Below are 22,577 nucleotides of genomic sequence, written 5' to 3'. Positions count from 1 at the left end.
CTAAGTTTTTAGAGATTCTGTATTAGTGAAGGGAAACTAAATGAGACTATCTTCTATTCGATTTACTTTTAAAAATACTCAAGCTATTATTAGCCGTATGCAGGTTTTTTTTGTTTTTGTTTTTGTTTTTTTTTGCTGTACGCAGGTCTCTCACTGTTGTAGCCTCTCCCATTGCGGAGCACAGGTTCCGGACGCACAGGCTCAGCGGCCATGGCTCACGGGCCTAGCCACTCCGCAGCATGTGGGATCTTCCCGGATAGGGGCACAAACCCGTGTCCCCTGCATCGGCAGGCGGACTCTCAACCACTGCGCCACCAGGGAAGCCCCGTATGCAGTTTTTTGATGAGGAAAAATGCTCCTACCCAGATTTAATTAACACTACTTTAAAGATTTATATCATGAAAGTTTTCTATGGATTTTAGGGTTTTGCTTATTTGCAAAAGTTTTACGAGCTTCCTCAGTATTTTCATAAGGTCACCATATTTGTATAGAAAATGTTCCATTCACTGAAGGTTAAAAACACCTAGTTTTTAAATATAACAGTTGAAATGTATATAATCCTAAATTTTCACTTAAAATTAGGATTATATATTTATATATAATTTAATGTTATTTAATTATACATAATATTTACTATTATATTTAATGATTTATGAAATTGGTGTATAATTGATCATGATTAAGTACTTTATAATTTTTATTAAAATAATCTTCCAAAAATGTTCTAAAATATACATTTAGAGATAACTTATCGACCAGTCCAATTCCTATTTCTTTACATATTCTGCCCTGGTCTCAAGGGCCTTTGATATTTTCACTACTGCCCCAACATGCTAGGACCTATAATGTATCCAAACTTAGGCCAGCAAATTTCAACAATCAACACTGCAGATCTTTGATCAGAAGATGAATGGAATAATCTATTCTCTATCAACTGCTAAGAAAAATCAGCTGAAGAACTGATTTTGAACCTGATATAATATGAATACAAAATAGTTTTTGAAGCCATTAGTAGATTTTTAGCAAAAAGTATTTAGATATATCTTTAGTTTAAAAAACAATCATCCACGTACATTTAGACACTTATCCCAGAACGTGGCTGGAGTGTAAGTGTGATGTGGCTCCAGGTTACAGCAGATGACTTATAAAGTAGGCAGTTAATCTACTACTAATAAAGGAAAACTGAAACACAAATTCATGACATACATCACAGGTTCTAGCCTGAAATATACCATTTCATTCTATTCATTAATTCTAATACAAGACATTTTAAATTACTCATATTGGGACATTTTAAATTACGCTATTAAATATCATTTAATAATTCCCAGAAAACAAAGAGCTAAAAGATGCCTCCCCATCAGTAAACGTTAGAGTTGTGATTGTAAATGGATTATGGAATTGGTGTCGTTAATTCTTAGCTGTACTATTTACAGTGAATGCCAAATATCAGAAATGACTATATTATTTTTAATTCTTAAAAAATCAAGATCAGAAGGCAAAGGTTAAGTATAAAAATAGCCAAACATCTTAAAAAATTTAAATCGTTGTATCACTGTTTATGATGTGAGACAAATATATCCAATGTAGTAACTGGTACTGGGGAGGAAGTTCTGCTAAGAGAAATACTTTCAAAATCTGGGACTCAGATCCACATATTCTTATAAATAGCAAGTTGGGTATTTTCTCCTAATGCTCTCAGCAACAGAAAGCACTAAATCCAAAGAAGACCTATATATCAGATTTTTCAAGGATATGTGATTTTAAAATTGTCCCCATTGTTTCTACAAATATATTTTTATTGAATTAGAAATTCAGAAAGTATAATGAAATAATTATTTCACTGAATCATCTCAAAAGAGATGATTTAAAAAGTACATGTAACTTTAAAAAAGTACATGTAAACAACCACTCTTTCCTTAAATAAAATAAGTAACACTTATTGAACACTTACTCTGTGCTTGGTACTGTTTGGAGCACTTTATATATATTAAGTTATTTAGTCTTTAAAGAATAGCTGTAATTTATCTACTTATGTTATTCCCATTTTACAGATGAAGCAACTGAGGCAAAGAGAATTAAATAACTCGTCTAAGATCATACAGTTAATAGGCGGCAACATTTGAACATGAGTAGTTTGACTTCAGAGTCTGTGTTCTTAGTCACTAGGTTCTTAATGTAAGATGTGGCATAAAAAAGTTAAATAAAGAGCTAACCAGGAATAAAAGTGAAGAAATATATTTAAAGAAGTTTGACTCCATAAGAAAAGTGACACCTGAAAATATGTCATATTCCTTTATTTAGAGTATTTTAAAAATTAAATACACACACACTTAAAAAGAAAGAATATATGGGCACATGGGTAAAGAACTTTAGGCAAACAAAAACTGAAGATCAACAGAATACTTTCCTTGGATCAACAAGGATAAGAAAAGCATGCAGATTAATTTACAAAATACACTGGAGCCTCACCAGAACTTTAATTCCAAGGTCTATACTGCTGCTATGGAGGAAACTAAATTATAGCTTTCTTTTTCAGCAATCAGTAGTTCTCAACCGGAGGTGGTTCTTCCTCCCTAGGGGCCATCTGAGTGAGTGGGGTGCGGTGGGAAGATATTTTTGCTTGTCACACTGACTGGGGGAGCTACTGGCATTTAGTATCTGAGGAGCAGAGATGTTAAAGCATCCTGCAACGTTCCACACAATGAAGAAATGACCTGTCCAAAATGCCAACAGCACCCCTGATGAGAAACAATTCTGTGTTGGATAAAGTGTATTATTATAGGTCTCTACTGTATGTTTTTACTTAGAGAATGAAAAAAAGAAAGAAACTGACTGGCACTGGCAAACTTCTGTGGCATTCAAGAATTTAAAGCAAATATCAATTAAATAGCATTTGATTACATTTTAGAACACCTATGTTTGTTTATATTAAAGCTTGATTATAATGGAAATATGATAAACATTTAAAAATATTTCTCCTACCTCATACTTGATTAGGAAGTTATAGAGGGTCTCAACATCTTGATAATTACTACTGGGTGCCAAAATCCTAAAAAATAAAATAAAAACAAAGGAGGAAGAATGAATGATTTAAGAAAAAACAATACCTTGAACTTTTCTCCCAGCACATATTCATACTGTGAGAGATACCTTATTGTATAACAAGCTTATTAAAATGTTTACAATCTTTTGGGGGCTTTATTTATCAATTACAGTTATAAAACCATGAGCTTACTTCAACAAATATCGATTATCAATTGATATCAAATTATTAAAAGATTTTTGTTTACTTATATTAATATTTACATCATCAGTTAATCAACAACCATTAGCATTCTAACATGAAATTATAGTTCACATTTTGAGTTACAATGATACATATTTTTCAAAAGGTAGGTAGAAATGTGAAGTACCTTTACACTCCTTATCTTTTAAGCTGCAGATAAAGCTTAAAGATTTTCCACAAAAATGTGCAACCAATCCAAGTGGACAACTGATATAAACTATCAAACACATAAAAAAAAATCCTAATAAAGATTCTGTGACTAAATTCAAATAATACTGTTTGAACTAACAGCATAGCAGTTGATGAAAAAGCATTAGTAATCAGACTATGTCAGTTGTTAGAAGTAACACTGACTCATAAAAATAACATAAAAACAGGGCTTCCCTGGTGGCGCAGTAGTTGAGAGTCCGCCTGCCGATGCAGGGGACACGGGTGCGTGCCCCGGTCCGGGAAGATCCCACATGCTGCGGAGCGGCTGGGCCCGTGAGCCATGGTTGCTGAGCCTGCGCGTCCAGAGCCTGTGCTCCGCACCGGGAGCACAACAGTGAGAGAGCCACAACAGTGAGAGGCCCGGCCCGAGTACCGCGAAAAAATAAATAAATAAAGTAACATAAAAACATAAAATGGAAACAAGAAATAAGAAGGAAATGGAAGACCATGTTTCTCCCTCTAGCGGTAAAGTATTAATTCTCATTTTCTTATACTAAGTATTTTTTTAATTCTTTCAAGATGAATTTTTTTTCTTTTGAAAAAAGGGAAAGAAAAGGAAAGCAGTCCTTTCATTATGGTAAAGTGGTTAAGAGCAATGTCTGCCTGGGTTCTGTGTTCTTGAGTGAGTTCTGTGCGACTTATTTTCCTTATCTGCTAAATGAGGATGGTGACAGTCTTTACTTCATAGGATTATAGTGACAATTAAACAAGTTACTGTAAAGTCTTTATAACAGTGTCTGATATACAGCAAGTACTATATATATGTATATATAAAATAGTAACAACAACAACTATTACCTTCTAATGCCTAATACTTTCAAGCCACAGAATAAGTTCATGATGATTTAACTTATGAGAAATCAATCCACCCCAATTAATTCTTAAATTCCAAGTGCCTTTTAATTACAACAGTGTCTCTAGGTTCTCACATCCTTGCCAATGCTCGATGCTGTCAGACATTAGAGTTAACTCATCTCAATAAACTTAATTAGATCTTTAAACAAGTTGGCCCTCATCAGACTTGTGGGAGAGCTTTTATAAATAATTTCTCAGGATATAGTCAAATTTTTAAATGGGTCATACTCTTTTGGAGGAGACACATACAGAATATCTTTAAGAACAAACAAATATCTGCCTATGGGTCTTCCCTGGAGGTCCAGTGGTTAAGACTCTGTGCTCCCAATGCAAAGGGCACGGGTTTGATCCCTGGTTGGGGAGTTGAGATCCTGCATGCCTCACGGTGCAGCCAAAAAAAATCTGCCTAAAAATGTTTCATAGAAAAAATTATTCTCCCAACAAGTAATTTTAAGACACAATCTCAATACCGAAAAAAAGAAAGAAAAAACAAGAGGATAAATACATTGGACAGAGTCCATAAATAATTTGTTTTCAAATATGAGAACAAAGCTATATAGATAAGCTAAACTAATCTTCTAGAAAAGCAATGGAAAAATAGTGTGTTCCAACTTTGTAACCTAGTGTAAACAAACTATAAGCAATGTAGAATAATTTACACCCATTCTTTTTTATAGCTTTGGAAATAATCCAAACTGTCCATAAAGAGGGTAAAAAAAATAGATAAAACAAGATGTTTTATAAGAGAGCCTTATAAATTTCAAGCAAAGTACGCTCTTTGCCAGAGAATGAAGTTAACATTTCTCTGTACTGAAATACTTTGCAGAAAAACTAGTTTTAGGTAAAATAGTCATTTATCTATAGCAACAAGTCATAGCCATAGTACGAAATAAAGAAAACAATTACATCATCCTAGTTTTCCAATTAGCAAAAACTGAAAAAATTTTAAACTCCCAGCATGGTTTTATTTTTTTAACAGTCTTACTGTTCAAGACTGTAAAACTATTTTTTAACAATCTTACTGTTTATTTTTTAACAGTCTTACTATTCACTCATTTTAACAATTCAATGATTTTTATAAATAAATTTACTGAGATGTACAATGATGTACATTGTACAAACTTAAATACTTGATTATTTGACAAAATTACCACAGAATTATATTCTAATGAAAAAAGGCTTATTGGGATGTCAGCATCATTCACAAATATATTACTATTATAATCAGAATAAAATTGTACAAGTTATTTTTTAAAACAAGGATACACATTATAGGATTTGTTATAAAATTTGCTACTCTTAAAAATGTTTTGATTCACTGTACAGTAGAAACACAGCACTGTAAAACAACTATACCCCAATTAAAAAAAAATGTTTTGAGGTAAATTGAGCCCCAAAGAGACTAGACAATATTTATTAAAATACACTCAATTTAGGGTTGAATTTAGACTTCATTATGTCCAATGAAGTTTGAGTTTATGAGAATGGAATTTGGCCTGGTATAAACAAAAACTGCCAACTTTTACTAACTAGAAGTACAGCTTGTTGAAAATACACAAAAAATGAAATGGAGAAAAATAGTTTATGGACTTTCATGCCTTAGTAATTCCCCACACAAAAATTCTTGAGAGGTCAGCCTTCTCTATAGCTTTCTCATTTCTTTTTAAAATACCAGCACAAAGACAAAAGACTCTTAGAATGAAAGCCCTAAAATTACCCTTCAATGGCAACTTTTAAAAAGAATAATAGAAAGGATTAGCCCTTAGAGAAAATGGCCATTTTTTAATTTATAAATATATCCACATCTGTTTTTCAAGAGAAATTCATAACAATCAATAAGTATATATCAAATGCATACTATTCTCTCAAATGTATATGATACTAAGAGCTATGGAATATAAAAGAAAAAAGACATGGTTGCCTATCTTCAAGTTGTTATAATCTTGAAATTTCACTTTAGAATTTTGGAATCAGAATTAGGAAATAGACTGAAGTAGGATTTAATCTGCTGCTCACAGATTATTTACAAACCAAGTTGATCAAGTTACCTACTTTTCTGTACCCCAGCTCCTCACCTGTGAAATGAGGAGAAAGTAGTATTTACTGAATAAGGTTATTATATGAAGTAAATAAAACAATGTATCTAAAATACCATAATGTTTATTAGCACAATGCCTGGCACATGTCAATAAATATTAGGTGCTATGAAAACCAGTTTTCAGATGTAGAAACCAAGGCTCAAGGTTGTAAAAAACTTGCCCAAGATTACAGAGTGGTGGTAGGTACCTAAATCTCTATTGGTTTGACTCTGGAGTCCATGCTTTTTCCACTAATAAAAAAGGATAACCCGCACATCTTCTTGCCTTAAATGATTTTATGAAATCAAATGAAATAAAATTCTTTAAAATCTTTTAAGAATTTCATATGTAAGCAAAAACAACCTCGTTAATTTGCCTTGTATCAAATGCTTCTGGCAAACTATTCTGTGTATGTTCAAACACTAAATCTTTGTAGTTGTTATATCTTTTTCAAAACCACAAAGGAAGTCAGTAGCAGAACCAACAAGTCCTGACTCTTAACCACATAAGCACTTTGAGTTTTCTATTTATTTACGAGCAATTAACATTAAGTAAGCAACAAGTTAATCTGAGTTAAACAAATTTCATTTCCATCTTATCAATATTAGACAAATATCAATGTATCTCATCAAGAAAAAGACTATGCTACTCAAAAATTTTAAAAAGAAACGAAAGTTAATCTGACTAAAATTAAAAAATCAAATAATGCATTAAAATGGACTAATTTTTAAATAAGGATTTTAAAAATTCAAATAAAACTTTTCTCCTATATAGGAGAAATAAAGCATCAGACTCAGGAGTGGGGAAATAAGTCTAGAATATTCAAGTTTAATATCTAATTCTAGAAATTCAAAAGAAGAGAGAGCATATTCTTGGATATTTATAAATCTTAACTTACAACCCACAGAACTGAATAAATTATGTTCCCTGCTGGCAAGGCAGTTTCACATTAATATAATATTTTAAATAGTTTTTCATGCTTGAAGAAAATTAAAAATAAGTTTAAAAACTAATTATATGACTTATTTTACTTAGCATACTGTCCTCAGGGTTCATCCATGTTGTAGCATATGTCAGAATTTCCTTCCTTTTTAAGGATGAATAATATTCCACTGTTATCCATATACCGCATTTTGCTTATTTATTCATCTGCTGACAGACACGAGTTACTTTCATGTTTTACTTACTGTGAATAATGCTGCTATGAACATAGGTATGTAAATATCTCTTTGACACTATAATTGCAGAACCAGCCCAAACTGGCCCTGTCCTGTATCTAACAAGATACTGAGTTGTTTTTCAGAGACAACAAAACAAAACCACAAGTCATGCAGCCGAAGCACACGCAGAAGAGAAAATTTTGACCTCAAATAACACCTGGAACCAAAGTTTCTCCGGACTCCACAGAACCAAAGGACCAGATGTGACCAGAACCCTTTCAGAAGTGAAGGGTCCATTGTTCAGGAAGATCCAGTGCTGAAGCCCCTTTACCTAACCTTACCATAAATGGCCAAGTTCCAAAGCCCTCCAATGGAAACCTGCCCCACCAGGGCTCAAACCAACCCTCTTCCCCTAACTCATGAAAGTTTGACCAAACCCCAGATTGATGAGACAGATTTGAGAGCCGTGCCTCCTTGTTTCCTTGCCAGTCAACCTTACAATAAAGTCTTTCCTCTTCTCAAAAGCTGGTGTTATGGTACTGGCTTGTATGCGAATTGGGCAGCAAGCCCTTTGCACAGAAACAAGATTTTATTTTCAATTCTTTTGTGTATATACCTGGAGTAGTCAAAATTATAGATAGGCAGAATGGTGGCTACCAGGGGCTGGGGAGGAAGCGGAAATGAGGAGTTACTATTTAATGGGAATAGAGTTTCAGTTATACAAGATGAAAAGAGTTATGGATATGGATGGCGGTGACAGTTGCACAACATTATGAATGTATTTAATACCCCATTAATACATTTTTAAGAACACTTAAAAATGGTAACAACGGTAAATTTATTTTACGTGTATTTTACTACAATAAAGAATTTAGATTAAAAATATGTAATTAGGGCTTCCCTGGTGGCACAGTGGTTAAGAATCCGCCTGCCAAGGCAGGGGACACAGGTTCGAGCCCTGGTCCGGGAAAATCCCACATGCCATGCAGCAGCTAAGGCCGTGTGCCACAACTACTGAGCCTGTGCTCTGGAGCCCACGAGCCACAACTACTGAAGCCCGTGTGCCTAGAGCCTGTGCTCCGCAACAAGAGAAGCCACCTCAATGTGAAGCCCGCGCGCCGCAACCAGAGAAAGCCCGCACGCAGCAACGAACACCCAACGCAGCCAAAAATAAAATAAATGAAATAAATAAATTTATTTAAAAAAATACATAATTACATGAAGTAAAAATGTTTGTTTACAACATTATTTTAAAAACTCATTGTACGTTCTCCAAAGCTAAGAACTGACTCAGAGCTTAAATTTTACTATGAATCAACTATTACATCTTTATTGAGGACAATATTTATTCAGCATCTACCAAGTGCCAGGGATGGAACAAATGCTGTCTCCTTTAATTTCTGCAATTTAATAAAGCAATTATTATAAACTCCATTTTATAGATTAGGAAACAAATACAAAAAAGGTTAATTAACATATCTAGGTGACAGAGATAGTAAGTGGATGGAACTAGGATTCAACTTCAGATCATTCTGACCCTAGAGTTCTGTCCTTTTTCTCCTTCCTTTTTTTAAAAATAGTAGTTTGTATCTGCTACCCCCAAACTCCTAACTTATCCCTCCCCCACCCCTTTAATAACCGTAAGTTTGTTTTTTATGTCTGTGAGTCTGTTTCTGTTTTGTAAATAAGTTCATTTGTATCATACTTTAGATTCCACATATAAGTGATATCATATGGTATTTGTCTTTCTCTGTCTGACTTACTTCACTTAGTATGATAATCTCTAGCTCCATCCATGTTCCTCTTATTTTAATACAGTGACATGCAAACTGAATTTTGCTGATGATGAATTTAAGTTGTATTACTGATAAACTGGGTGAAAATTTATCAAATTAACAATAGGATATGCTCATCAGGAAAATGTTATTGGATCTTAGAGTACATTTTTGGGGGTCCTTTATTACAAGTAAAATTAAAATCATATGTTTTCTATAGTTAATTTGGTGAAATCAGCTATGCAAGTGGAAGATATCCATCAGCCCCAGATTTTAAAAGAACACCATATGCAATTAAAAAGCAAAAAATAAAGTTAAACAACTTAAACAAAATAAATTATTTTATGTTCCTGTTTTCCCTTTAGAGCGAAGAATTTTGTAGATATAGGTATTAAATGTAGGAACTTTGGATTAGTTTGGATACAGTTAATAATTAAAATTTGATCTATTCAGAACACTGGAGATTTTTTTTATAAAGTTGGTGGTAGGAACAAGGAGAGTTTATAGGTAATTTTAATGACTACATTTGAAATTTAATTATAAAAGCAAATTCTACAGAAAGAAAATATCATTTAGATTAAGGAAAAGATTATACGGCTTACATGTGTGCTACACATAAACATACATACAATTAGAACATACTGGCAAATACTACAGCTTTCTGTTAATTTTGCAGAAAGGTTAAAACACCATATAGCCATACACTTTCCACTAATTCTCTTATAAGGGTCACCAGCCTCTTCCGCCAATGTATTTTCTACATTGGCATTTAAGCATAACGATATAATGATTATGATCATGGTCTCTGGACTCAGTCTGCTTGAGTTCAAATCATAGTTCTACCACTTTCCAGCTGAGTGGCATCAGGTATATTACTTTACTCCTCTGCACCTATGCTTCTCATGTATAACATGGATAATAACAGTACTTATCTCCCAGGACTGTTAAGAGGATTAAATGAGTTAATATGTATAACATACTTGGAACAGTTCTTGGCTCAACAAAATGTTAGCTATTATTATTCTTCTACCTCTTATCTTAAAAAACACCCCCAGGGCTTCTCTGGTGGTGCAGTGGTTAAGAATCCGCCTGCCAATGCAGGGCACACGGGTTCGAGCCAGCGCCCTGGTCCGGGAAGATCCCACATGCCACGGAGCAAGTAAGCCAGTGAGCCACAACTACTGAAGCCCGTGCTCTGCAACAAAGAGAAGCCACCACAATGAGAAGCCCGCGCACCACAAGGAAGAGTAGCCCTCGCTCGCCACAACTAGAGAAAGCCAGCAGGCAGCAACAAAGACCCAATACAGCCACAAATAAATAAATAAATAAATAAAATTAAAAAAAAAAAAAAAACACCCCCAATTATCACTGTAGCTTATCAACTGAGAACTAAATAAATATTTAGTTCAAACCGTTAGGGGACCTGTTATCTCCTTGTAAAGTCTGTCCAGCAGTGAACTTTTATGCGATCTATATGAACGGTGACAATCTTCTCTCTTTAGTCTTGGATGCTGATGTAAACATCAATAAGGGAATTCCAGAAAAATGAAAGGCAGAGAAGATGGCCAATATGTAACCAATAACATTTTCAATCCCTAATTATTGCAATTAAGGTAAAGGTGGAGCCATACTCTAACAAAAACATGATTATTATCAATACAGAACATAATCTATAAAATATGATCTGAACATGGAGAAACACAGGAACTATGCCCTACCCATTGGCTGCCAACCAGATGAGAGCATACTGTTTCACATCACCAGGATCTAGGAGCACCCCTAGAAATAAAAGCTGTTACTATGATAATCAGCTGCAGCCATATTACTGAACTTTGCTTAGCTGTGTTGGCCACACCCAGACAGAACATGCATATTCCTAGCCTCAGTTTTATCTTTATGTGACTTCACAGGAATTATGGGAACTGACATCAGTACTACAATTTATTCCCAGGAAGGTCATGGAAATGACCTTCTAAAATATTTAGAATCTCTGACTGACGAAAAGACAGCTTGTGGTGATATCAAAAATCCATCTCACTAGGTTTAGTGTTCAATTAAAAGCCATCTTCAGAAAAATCTTAACTATGTTCACAAAGCAGCATATTCTTACCTCAGCTAATGAGTCTATAATAAGGTACAATCCAAGCCTCTGTCACATCTTCTTCTGTGATACACTGGTCAAGTACTGGATGGATGGCTCTTCATTCATAACTAAAGAGACATTTTTTAGCAAAGGGATCTGGATTGGTCTAGTGAGGCTAGGTCAGAAGACCCTAGGATCCTATACCATTATTCAGGAAATTCTGAAAAATGCCAGCCATCATGCGTCCCAAGAGTTTTATCACAACACTCGCAGTTTCCTCAAATCCAGCACTTATTATTGGGCCTTGGCTACTGTTATGGGCTGAATTGTGTTCCCCCAAAATTCATATGTCAAAGCCCTAATCCCCAGTACCTCAGAATGTGACCATATTTGGAGATGCCTATAAAGAGGTGATTAAGTTAAAATGAGGCCATCAGGATGAGCCCTAATCCAACCTGACTGTCCTTATAAGAGGTGTCCTTATAAGAGGAACTCTGATACACAGAGACACCAGGGATGCACGTGCACAAAAGGATGTTTATACGAAGAGGCAGCAAGAGGGCAGCCATCTGCAAGCCAAGGAGAGAGGTCTCAGAGGAAGCTAACCCAGCCAGCACATTGATCTTGGACTTCAGCCTCCAGAACTGTGAGAAAGCAAATTTCAGTTGTTTACGCCACCCAAGTATGTGGTATTTCCTTATGGCAGCCCTAGCAAATGAATACAACTGACATTCCTAAATACTGATGGCTCAGCTTTGAGGAGCCATGGACCTCAAGGTTAGAAGCAAGATGGACCACTTCCCATAACGTGAGACCGCTGTAGAATTCATTGAGTAGTTAGCTGCCAAGTAACTACTTTGCTTTGCTTCATAGCATTATGCTTCTTGCTAAAAGATAACCTTACTACTCGAGGTGGTGCTGCTGGAGGCCAGTTCCAGGCGTAGTACTAACAATGTACTCAAAGGGCCCAGAAGTATGAAAAACCAACTCATTTCTCTTCTATTTAGTGTTGAGGCCCCTATCGGGCTCAACGATGTTTTCACAATTTAGATCTTCATAACTAGGTCTTCAGTGAGTCCTATGCCCACTATATGCCAGCTAAATCTGCATAATACTCAATCACATTTCCTCCTAATATTTTATGAATGTTATTTCCTAGATGATTAATCATACCTCACTACCAGGTACCTACTATCTTTCCATTGTAACATGGCAAATAAGACCTCTCTAGATCACAAGGAAGGGGCAGAGCCAAGATATGAGCTCATAGTGAAAGAAACAGAAGACTGAGTTATCTTGTGCTCCCACCATTTAGTGCTGTAAGATCTCAATATATCCAGCTGGGGCTGAGACACAATTTTATTACTGCCTTATTATAAGCACACCTCACTATATACAGACATTGATAATAGATCAAAAACATTAGAGAAATGTTCTATTTAGAATAAATCTGAGGAAAAAAAAATTGAAAATAAAATACCTCTTTTGTAATACAAATACATTTAACTAATCAACACTGAAAGAGCTTTTAAAATGCATTAGATTTTTTATAAAAAGAAGGCAAACCAAATCAGGAGATACCACCTCACACCCATTAGGATGGTTATTTTTAAAAACACAGACAATAACAGGTACTGATGAGGATGTGGAGAAAATGGAAGCCTAGTGCACTGTTGGTGAGAATGTAAGATGGTACAACTGCTACGGAAAACAGTATGTGGTTCCGCAAAAAAATTAAAAAATAGAATTACCACATAATCCAGCAGTTCAACTTCTGGGTATGTACCCAAAAGAACTGAAAGCAAGGACTCAAAGAGATATCGGTACATCTTTGTTCCCAGCAGCGTTACTCATAATAGCCAAGGAGTAGAAGCAACCTAAGTGTCCACCAACAGATGAATGGATAAACAAAATGTGGCATATATGTGGAACATTACTGAGCTTTAAAAAGGAAATTCTGGCTACAACAGGCTATAACATGGATGAACTTTGAAAACATTGTATTAAGTGAAATAAGCCTGTCACAAAAGGACAAATGCTGTATGATTCCATTTATAAGAGGGCAAATCCTAGCAGAAAGGTCTTTTTGAGGAACCAGAAGACTTTAGAATTATTGCAGTGAAGGGGTCAAGAATAACTTCATGTACTGTTATTACAAAATCACTGTCCTTGCTGTAACTCTGATGTTTATTATAAATGGTTTTATCTTTTCATATATTGATATTATCTAAGAAATATTTACACTGACTTGACTGTTTTCTCAAGGAAATCTGGAACACAGTCTCTTCCCCTGGCCTCATGACCTCCCGCAGTTTCACAGCATCCTTCTGCCGCCCCCGCTCGGCCTACTGATGTTTAACGTCTGCCCCCACACTCTCATGAAACTGCCACCAACAAATTCACCAACGACTTCTATGTTGCTCAATCTAACAGACAGCCTTTTTTTTTTTTTTGGCCTCTCAGTAGTAACAAGACACTGTTAAAGATTCCTCCTTCTTTTTTGGAACTCCTTCCTTCCTTGATTTTTTTTTTAACTTGGCCGAACCACGAGACTGGCAGGATCTTAGTTCCCCGACCGGGGATGGAACCCAGGCCCCAGCAATGGAAGTGCCAAGTCCTAACCACTGGACCGCCAGGGAATTTCCAGATATTTGTGTTGCCAGTCTCTGGAACTTTTCAGTCTATCTTTCTGCTAAATCAACTTCAGTCTGCTTTTACAGATCTGTAATAATAAATTGGGCTAATCCACCCTTGCTACATAGGCATGGCCAATTTAAAAAGGCACGAGCACTCCAGCACTGTTCAAACAAGAACGTTTTGGATCTTTTCATCCTGTTTCCTCCCTTGTCCTTTGTTCTCTACTAATTTCCAATGTGTTCCAGGCTTCTTTCTTATGCGTTTTTTTTTTTTTCTTATGCGTTTTTACCTCAAATTTCTAGCATCACATTTGCCCCTTGGGCTTAAGGATAGTTTCACGTATCTTTATTACCCCCCTGGTACTACCTAAGATACCATGTGCACTCTTCCTCTAAAATAAATAACCATTGTTTTCCTTTCTCTTCTCAATCGTAGAAATACTGTTTCCAATCCAACTACGCATCGTAAATTCTAAGGCATTTCTGAAATACATATCTAATCCATTACAAAGTAAAAAATGTAAGCAAATGACACATTTTAAAATGCATGAAAACAACAAATTTACCTATTTTTTTTTTCTATGAATAACCCACTGTGTTGGTACATGGATGCTAACTTAATCTTGACCTAGTCTGACCATTCCACAGGATGGAACTTTTTATTCCAGCTTTAAGACAGGTCTTAACCGCTCTTCCAAATTGCATGGGGCTGACTGTCAGCAATATCACCCAGATACAGTTTTCTTTCATGCTTTTGTTACCCCAGTTGTTTCATTTGTTAACATCTGTCTCTTGAGACAAGATCATCTACCAATGGAAACCTTTTTTGGGATATTCATTTCAACCAAGGTAACTGGACTCATTCTCCTCCCAGAAAAATGAAAGGTAGAAAAGACAAATTTGGAAAAACAAAGAAGGAAAATTTCCTTCTAAGGCAAAGATATTTTGTATTTTTTTGATCAGTCATTTAATATTCTTTTAAATTAAACTTAGAAGTTTTCTAAAGTTCTATGAAACCAACTAAAAAATACCTCTGGAATATAACTAACATTAAAGTAATTTTTTCAGTCAGAAAGTTTAGTGTATTTAAAAAGTGAGCCCTCTAGAATCAGACCAATTTCAATAAGTCATTCTGCCAAGTATAAACTGTGTGACCTTGGGGAATGATATAATGCCTGTGATCCTACTTCCCCATGTGTAAAATGGGTGTGATAGTGAAAGCCTGCCCCCCACAGGCTTAAAAAACCCTTCCTGAAACCATGCCCCATAGGTTTAATAGAAACTGGTGACTAACAGAAGTTCTTGAGCTTGTCTTACAGAAGAGCAGATAAGGGAACAGCTTGTTAAAAACCCCTCTGCTCATAAGACAACAAAACTGGCTGAAACTGTGTGGAACCAATGGGGCCAATCAGAGTCTGCGCAGAAGAGACTTGTTTGTCCAGGGGATGACCTTTCCACGTCAGAGGGTCAAAAACTCTATCTTCAGAGCATGATAACGCTGCCATTTTCTGAACATGCATCCCATGAAGAAGCACGTAATTCAGATACGGCTGAGCAAAGCAGCAGTTACCGCACCTTTTCCCTACCTCCAGTCACCTTCCCCTGCACTTCTGACCACCCTATACGCTTTGCCCATAAATATCCCAAGCCCTCAGGGAGGTGGATCTGAAATCTGTTCTCCCGTCTCCTCACTTGGCTGCCTCGTAAATAAATTCTTTCTCTGTTGCAAACCTTGACATCTCAGCATTTGGCTCGTTATGAGAAAGGCAAATGAGCCTGGTTCGGTAACAATAGCATCTCTTGAGAGGGTTATTGTATGAATTAAATAAGATCACATAGGTAAAGAGCTTTACCTATGTACAGTGACTAGGACATACTAACTACTTAATAAATGTTACTTACTTATTCATTTATTACTATTATCAAATAGTACTGGGTTCAAAGCAACATGCAAGATATCTCGGGAACACCAAGGATATAAGATATTGATCCTGCTTCATGGAGTTCACAATTTAGGAGCAGAGATAAAATGTCTGCAAATAATTATAATGGGAGGCAACATGTGCTAAGAATCTTAAGGGTTCAATACAAACAAACTGTAAAGTCTGTTTGTAGTAGGTGGCTTCTGAACTGGGATTGGACAAATGGATAGAACTTTGAAAAATACATGTAGATTAAGAGGTCACTCCAAGCTCTAAGAAGATATTGTGTCAAGGTTCAGAATTAAGATAACATAAGGCCTGCCTTGAAAACCACAAAAAAATTAATTTGGCTTAACTACAAAGTAGTCTAGAGGACTATAAGACTAAAAAGGTATGTTAGGACCAAGCAGTCAAAAGCCTTGTCTGACAAAGGCTGTATTTGAACCAGAGGGGAATAAGAGAAAATAAATGTTTTTGAACAAAGGAAAGAAATGAAACCATAAAATATGATTTAAGGAGTTTAAGGAACTGTCAAAGGAGCCTAAAGGCAAGGAGACCTATTAGAAGATTATCACAATAGTCCAGGCATTAAGGAGTTAATGCTGGAACCAGAAGTTCTGTTAACAGTAGGAAAAAAGGGCACTAATATGGAAAAGTAGTAAAGGGATTATCAACAGGATCAGTTATGGAATACACAGTAATCTAAGGTAATGCTGGATCTGAACAAGAACAGTATAAAAATGATCCTATAGTTAGTCCACACAGAGAGTATGGTTTCCAAAGAGAGTAAACCTCCACAATTTAGAACCAAGGCAAAAAAAAATTTTTTTTCTGAAATATAAATCAGTAAGAATAATAACAACAAAACAACAGCAATAGTAATAATTTATATACTATTTGTCAGGTACTGTTCTAAATTGTCCTAACTCCTTTACATATAGTAATTCACTTCCTCATTAATCCTGTGAGAGGATATTTTTACTTCTCCATTTTTGAGAAAATGGAGGACAAAGGTTTTAAGTAACTTGCTCCAGGTCAAAATCCTAGGAAGTAATAGAGCAGTGATATGAACCCAGGGAAGATGGCTTTAGGACCACTTTCCTACCCAGTATACAAAGTGCCTCTAGATATGTAACACATGAGATTAATACCAACCCTAAGAGATAGTGTGCAAACATGCTGCTGATAGACCTTAGTAATCAGCCAATTCCAATCAGTCATCAAGATAGCACCTTAGGGAAATAGGAATGTAATTTAAGCAATGTAAATAACACTGAAATCTGACCAGTTGTGTTTTGACATTTTCAGATAACTATTAGTTGACACAACTGACAAAAAGTAGTAGTTTGCACAGAGCTTAGAAAAGGGAATTAAAGAAAAAGAATATCCCTGTGTAGGGGAAAGGCTGACTATTTGGCAAATAAAATTCCAGAGAAGAAAAGAGATTACTTTAGCTTGAGGTCAACATCCCCAGCAGTCAGCAAGAAAACTTGGTAGTAATCTAGTTTGCAGCGTAAACTTTCCTCTAGGAGTCACTTAATTTATAAATATTTCAGTTCAGCTGGCAGTTACTGATTTCAATGTAAATAAATAAATGGGCATTCTGATATATCAGCTTGCTTCTAAATTTGGTTACTGTTGAGTCTGGTAAGTTTTCAGTAAACTGGTAAAATAAAATTCCTAAACTTACAAATTTGAGGATGAACTCTTCCAAAACTATGAAATCATGGTGTTAAGATCCAGGTGACCAGGCAGTTTCTTTCTCTTTATTTCTGTACTAATTGATTACTCAGTATACATTAACTCCTGGGTGAGGTGGGGCTATATCAAAAACCGAAACAAAGAGTTCTTGTCCTTATAGAGCTTACAGGCTAGTCTCACTTTAAAACAGGTAGCATAAGCAAAAGTATAGACAAGAGAGAATCTACACTAATTAATTTTGATTGTCCTTGAAGATAATGAGCTAACTGAGGTAAAAGACATGGAAAGAAGAATTTTCACTCACTGTATATTCTTTTTCACCTAATGAATTATTTTTAAGCAATGTGAAGGCATTATATATTTTTAATGATTAAATAAAATTATTAAAAATTGGTAAAAATAATTAATGAATCAGAAAATAAATTTGAAGAATTATTCAGAATACAGCACAGAGGGATAAAAGAGATGGAAAAAAGGAGTCAAGAGATACGGCTGACAGAATGAGGAGAGTCAGCAATAGGAATTCCAAAACAAGAGAATTACGGAGAATGAGGGGGAGAATAATTGAAGAGATAATAATTGAGAATTTCCAGAGTTAAAGATGTGAGTCTTCAGATTGAAGAAAACACACCACATCTCAAGAAAGATAAATAAAACAAAACCTATACTAGACATCTTGTGATAAAATTACCAAACATAAACGTTACAGAAGAAAATCTTGAAAGCATTCCAGGGTGGGACGGGGGTGGGAGGAGGGACAGACTACCAGCTAAGAAAAAAGCAGTATGCTGACAGCTGACTACTCATTTCCAGGAAGATATAAGATAATGAAATTACATCTTCAAAGTGTCTAGGGAGGGACTTCCCTGGTGGTCCAATGGCTAAGACTCCACATTTCCAATGCAGGGGGCCCGGGTTCGATCCCTGGTCAGGGAACTAGACCCTGTATGCCACAACTAAAATGATCTCGCGTGCCACAACTAAGACCTGGCATAGCCAAATAAATAAATATTTTTTTAAAAGTGCCTAGGGAAAATAACTGTCAACCTACAATCTACACACAGTTAAGTATCAATCAAGAATGAAAGCAAAATAACACTTTCAGTCAGAAAGGCAATGTCATTACAAGCAATAGAGCTTCCACCTGTTATTTTGGGACGATCTTGGAAACCAGCCTTCAGTCTATGAGGAAGCCCAGGCTACATGGAGATGCTACATGTTTGTGTTCTAGCCGACAGCCAGCGCCAGCCAGCCTTTGAGATGACTCCAGACACCATCTGACCACAACCACACAAGAGTAGTTCTCAAGTGAGAACTACCCACATGTGTCCAGTCAAGCCCTGGAACCATTAGAGAAAATAAATAATTGACCGCTATTGTTTTAAGCTAGTAAGTTCTGGGATTTAGCAATAGGTGACCAAGAACATGAGGACTGAGGTAAGGGAAAAAACCATCAACTACATAAACTGCAAAGTATGAAATTTCTTCTGCAGCTAATCATTTGATTGGTTCAGCACGAGGAATTGCTGAACTCCTTTTGTCTATTTTTTTTCCTTTTGCTTAGTCATATATTCATTAGCCTTTTAGTGAAGGTTCCTTCTATAAAGTCCTATGGTATCTTAGTTGAACTAAGAGAGAATATTTTCCATATCTCAGCATGAGAAGAGAAATTAGTACCTCTGTTGGTGGTAGACAGATATGATCGTGGCAGCAGGAGCCAATCACCCCTGAGCCCAGGTAAGACATAGACCTGAGATGGAGTGTAGAAATCCATAAGGAGTAGGTGTATAAACAATGGCCCCTTCCTACATAGTCATTCTGTCACAGAGGTATCTAAGTTGAAGAACTGGCAGTTAAATTTCTGAACATGGAGTTCTATTTTAAGTGACTTTTCAATGGAAAGTTGAAAACACATAGGTATGAAAAATGCATTGGCTCAGGTTATAATAAAATTTCTGTACCTTCTTTGAAAATTTACACATTTATGAAAGAAAATTAATTCCTGATTAAAGGTTCTGAAAATAAGTTGGATTTTCTTTGTTTTGTTTGAGAACAGATGGTTGCTTGTATATTAGGTCCTAAGCCTATATATGTAAAGGAAGCATAACAATTACACCTTAACTGAATGGAACACTAGACTGAAGAATGTTTCTACTTCTATACACAAAATATTTTATAGGATCACATCCACTTCTTGTAATTGTTTACAACTATTTCCAAGCAATCTAGAGGAACTGTTGACTTTTTAAAAATAAGTACAGTAATCATGTAATATCGTGCTCCTATGGTACAGGGGGCACCAAGATACAGAAAATTTCAAAATTCATTAAAAACCCTCCTCTTTTTTGCCCCTCCAGATATTACCACTTTCTCCCCTTTGCTCTTCCAGTCCTTCCAATAGCACTGAAATTAAGTTTGTATATTAAATTTTGTTTGAAATACCTAGAGTGGCTTCTGTTTTCCTGACTCAGCAATGACTGAAACAGTACTTGTTAACAGAAGTTACTTGGTTTAATTGTAGAGAAACCACTACCACTTCCCTTGATTCTTGGATCTACATTCTGACTAAGGGAGAAACAGCATCATATACAGCATTATCTAGGACAGCACCCTAACTTCATAGGTTACAGCTGGTATGGAAAATAAGTCTGTTTTACCAAGCCAGTTCCTTAGATTAGTATATGATAAAGCCAGCAAATTCCATGTAACCATAGTTGTACTTCTTTTGCTATAAAATTAGTTTTTTAGCTGTATGGGTTATCAAGACAGTAACCAACAAATCCCTTAAATCGACAGATGGAGTTGCTGATAGAAGCACTGCAGTAAGAGAAGTTAATTCCATATTTAAAAGAGGTGTCTATTCCAGTGAGGACAAATCACTGCCCCCTTCATGATGGAAGGGGTCTGAATCACTGCCACTAGTGGCTTGATGGTACCCTAGGGAATGGTGCCTTATAGACTGCTTAGCATTTACCTCAGCTGTTGGCAGTTTGGGCTTTCAGCAGTGGTAGCATCCGGAGCAGCCTTCTAAGGTGAAGTCCCACGTTTGAGCTCATGTTATTCAGACTGCTATTTATTGTCCCTTTGCATATGAGATCACTGACCAAACACTGGGGTGGCTAGGGGAAGAGGGTGACTGACATCCACAGGACAGCTGATCTTGTCCATTTGACTACTGAGAGTCTCCACTGCAGTGGGTAGTCTTTGATGAGTATTCACATGGGACACATGTGCCCATTACAAGATGCCCATCCACACATCTCTCCTCTAGACTTCCTGTCACCAATCCTCAAATTCTGTTTTTTCCAAGTTTCCAAACAAACCAGTAGTCACTGCTTATTAATCAAGGTAGATCTGTTTCCCTGATCATTTCTCCAACTACAGTGAAATTTTAGGTCCCCGGAGATTAGTATTAACTCAGAGTCAGTATCTAGTAACCCCCCAAAAGGTCTGAGTATTTCACTTTTTCTAGGATAGAGTCACCCTAGTAAGTGGATACAAATCCTTTTAAAGAAGACTGATACATTCTTTATACTACCTTACACTCCAATGCTGTACAAAAGTATTCACACTTTTTCATCTACGTTCTCAAGAGTTTAAATAAAATCTGCATAAATTACTATCTTTAATATAAAAATATACTTTTGATGATTTTACTTATTTGTCTTAGCTCAACAATCAAGTTGGGGAAAATATATAGCTTTGTGCTGTCAAAACATAATCTTAATGTTAGCAAAAAAGAAACATTAATTGGAAAATCTACAACTTATAGTTCCAGTTACATTATTACTAATGGTTAAGTATATGTTGATTCTTGAAGGTTTATTATGCCTTATTGACAAGGATTGGACCATCAAAATGTAACATAATTCCAGGGGTTTCTGATGTATAATAAATGTTTACTGAGTTATCTTCTAGGGAGAAAACATTGTCCTGAGTTGGACTCAACCTTTTATATTACTAGAAACAGCCTTGAGAACATTGATTGCATCACTTCTCACTATGGGCAGATGGTTGGTCTACTACAGTGTTAAAAGTTCTTTAGAGGCACAAGAAGATATTTCTCAAAATACATGAGACTAATCCTAGAGTCTAGGGTACACTCTAATGTTAAACCTTTTGTACAACTATTCTGTAAGAAGGAATTAGAACTGATCATCTGGCTTTATCCATGTATTTATTATATACTTATTATTTAAGTTAAAATTATTATGATAGAGCCCTTGTTGAGCACCTTTGATCCCCCCACCCCATTTCATTTATTTTACTGATGTCTAACCCCACTGATTTAGTCAGTCATTCATCCCATCTGCTTCTCTGAAAAATGTAGTGTTTGGTAGTTTTAGAATTTCTTAGGGTGACTTAATAGCAGGGATAGCAGGGAATTTTAGTTAAATTATCAGATCAATAAATCATTAGGCAGAAATAATCAGCTAAAAAAGAAAAATTTTCAAGTATTGATTTTAAATAAAAACAACTCTATAAACAAAGTAAAATATTTGTTATCTTCAAGAAGTAATCTTCATTTATATTTGATTATTTGATTCTGGTGTGATCACGAAGTTTATGATGGGAAATATTTAACTCCATCACCAAAACTGGATTTTACTGACTAAAACAAAAGAACACCAACACTTAGAAATGCTTTAGGGGTAGCAGGAATAACTGGCATCAGAACGCAGATATTTAGGATAAAAATAAACGTCCTCACAACGCTGACATTTAGGATAAAAATAAAGGTTCTTATTTCCTATTCTTGAATTACAAATGCTAGGAAGCATAGATAAGAGCTTCAAATGTATAAAATGAAATCTAGTTATTCTAAAACGTAAGTCTCGTGTGATCTATTACCTTCAGTAGCATTAAAG

At 35.6% G+C, this 22,577-nt stretch overlaps 1 protein-coding gene across 1 annotated transcript in view; it reads right to left on the bottom strand.

Annotated features, from left to right (window-relative positions):
* SWT1 (SWT1 RNA endoribonuclease homolog) overlaps positions 1-22,577 on the bottom strand; it is a 95,131-nt gene that overhangs the window by 15,210 nt on the left and 57,344 nt on the right. Inside the window, exon 17 of the mRNA XM_082655827.1 lies at positions 2,986-3,052. Within this exon, the coding sequence (XP_082511953.1) occupies positions 2,986-3,052 (67 nt within the window). The remainder of the gene's footprint in view (positions 1-2,985; positions 3,053-22,577) is intronic.

This window comes from Grampus griseus (assembly GCF_964374135.1).
Source record: "Grampus griseus genome assembly, chromosome: 1".
In the NCBI taxonomy this organism is placed as follows: Eukaryota; Metazoa; Chordata; class Mammalia; order Artiodactyla; family Delphinidae; genus Grampus; species Grampus griseus.
The sequence above is the reverse complement of the archived record's forward strand: the minus strand, read 5'-3'. Positions and strand labels throughout refer to the sequence as shown.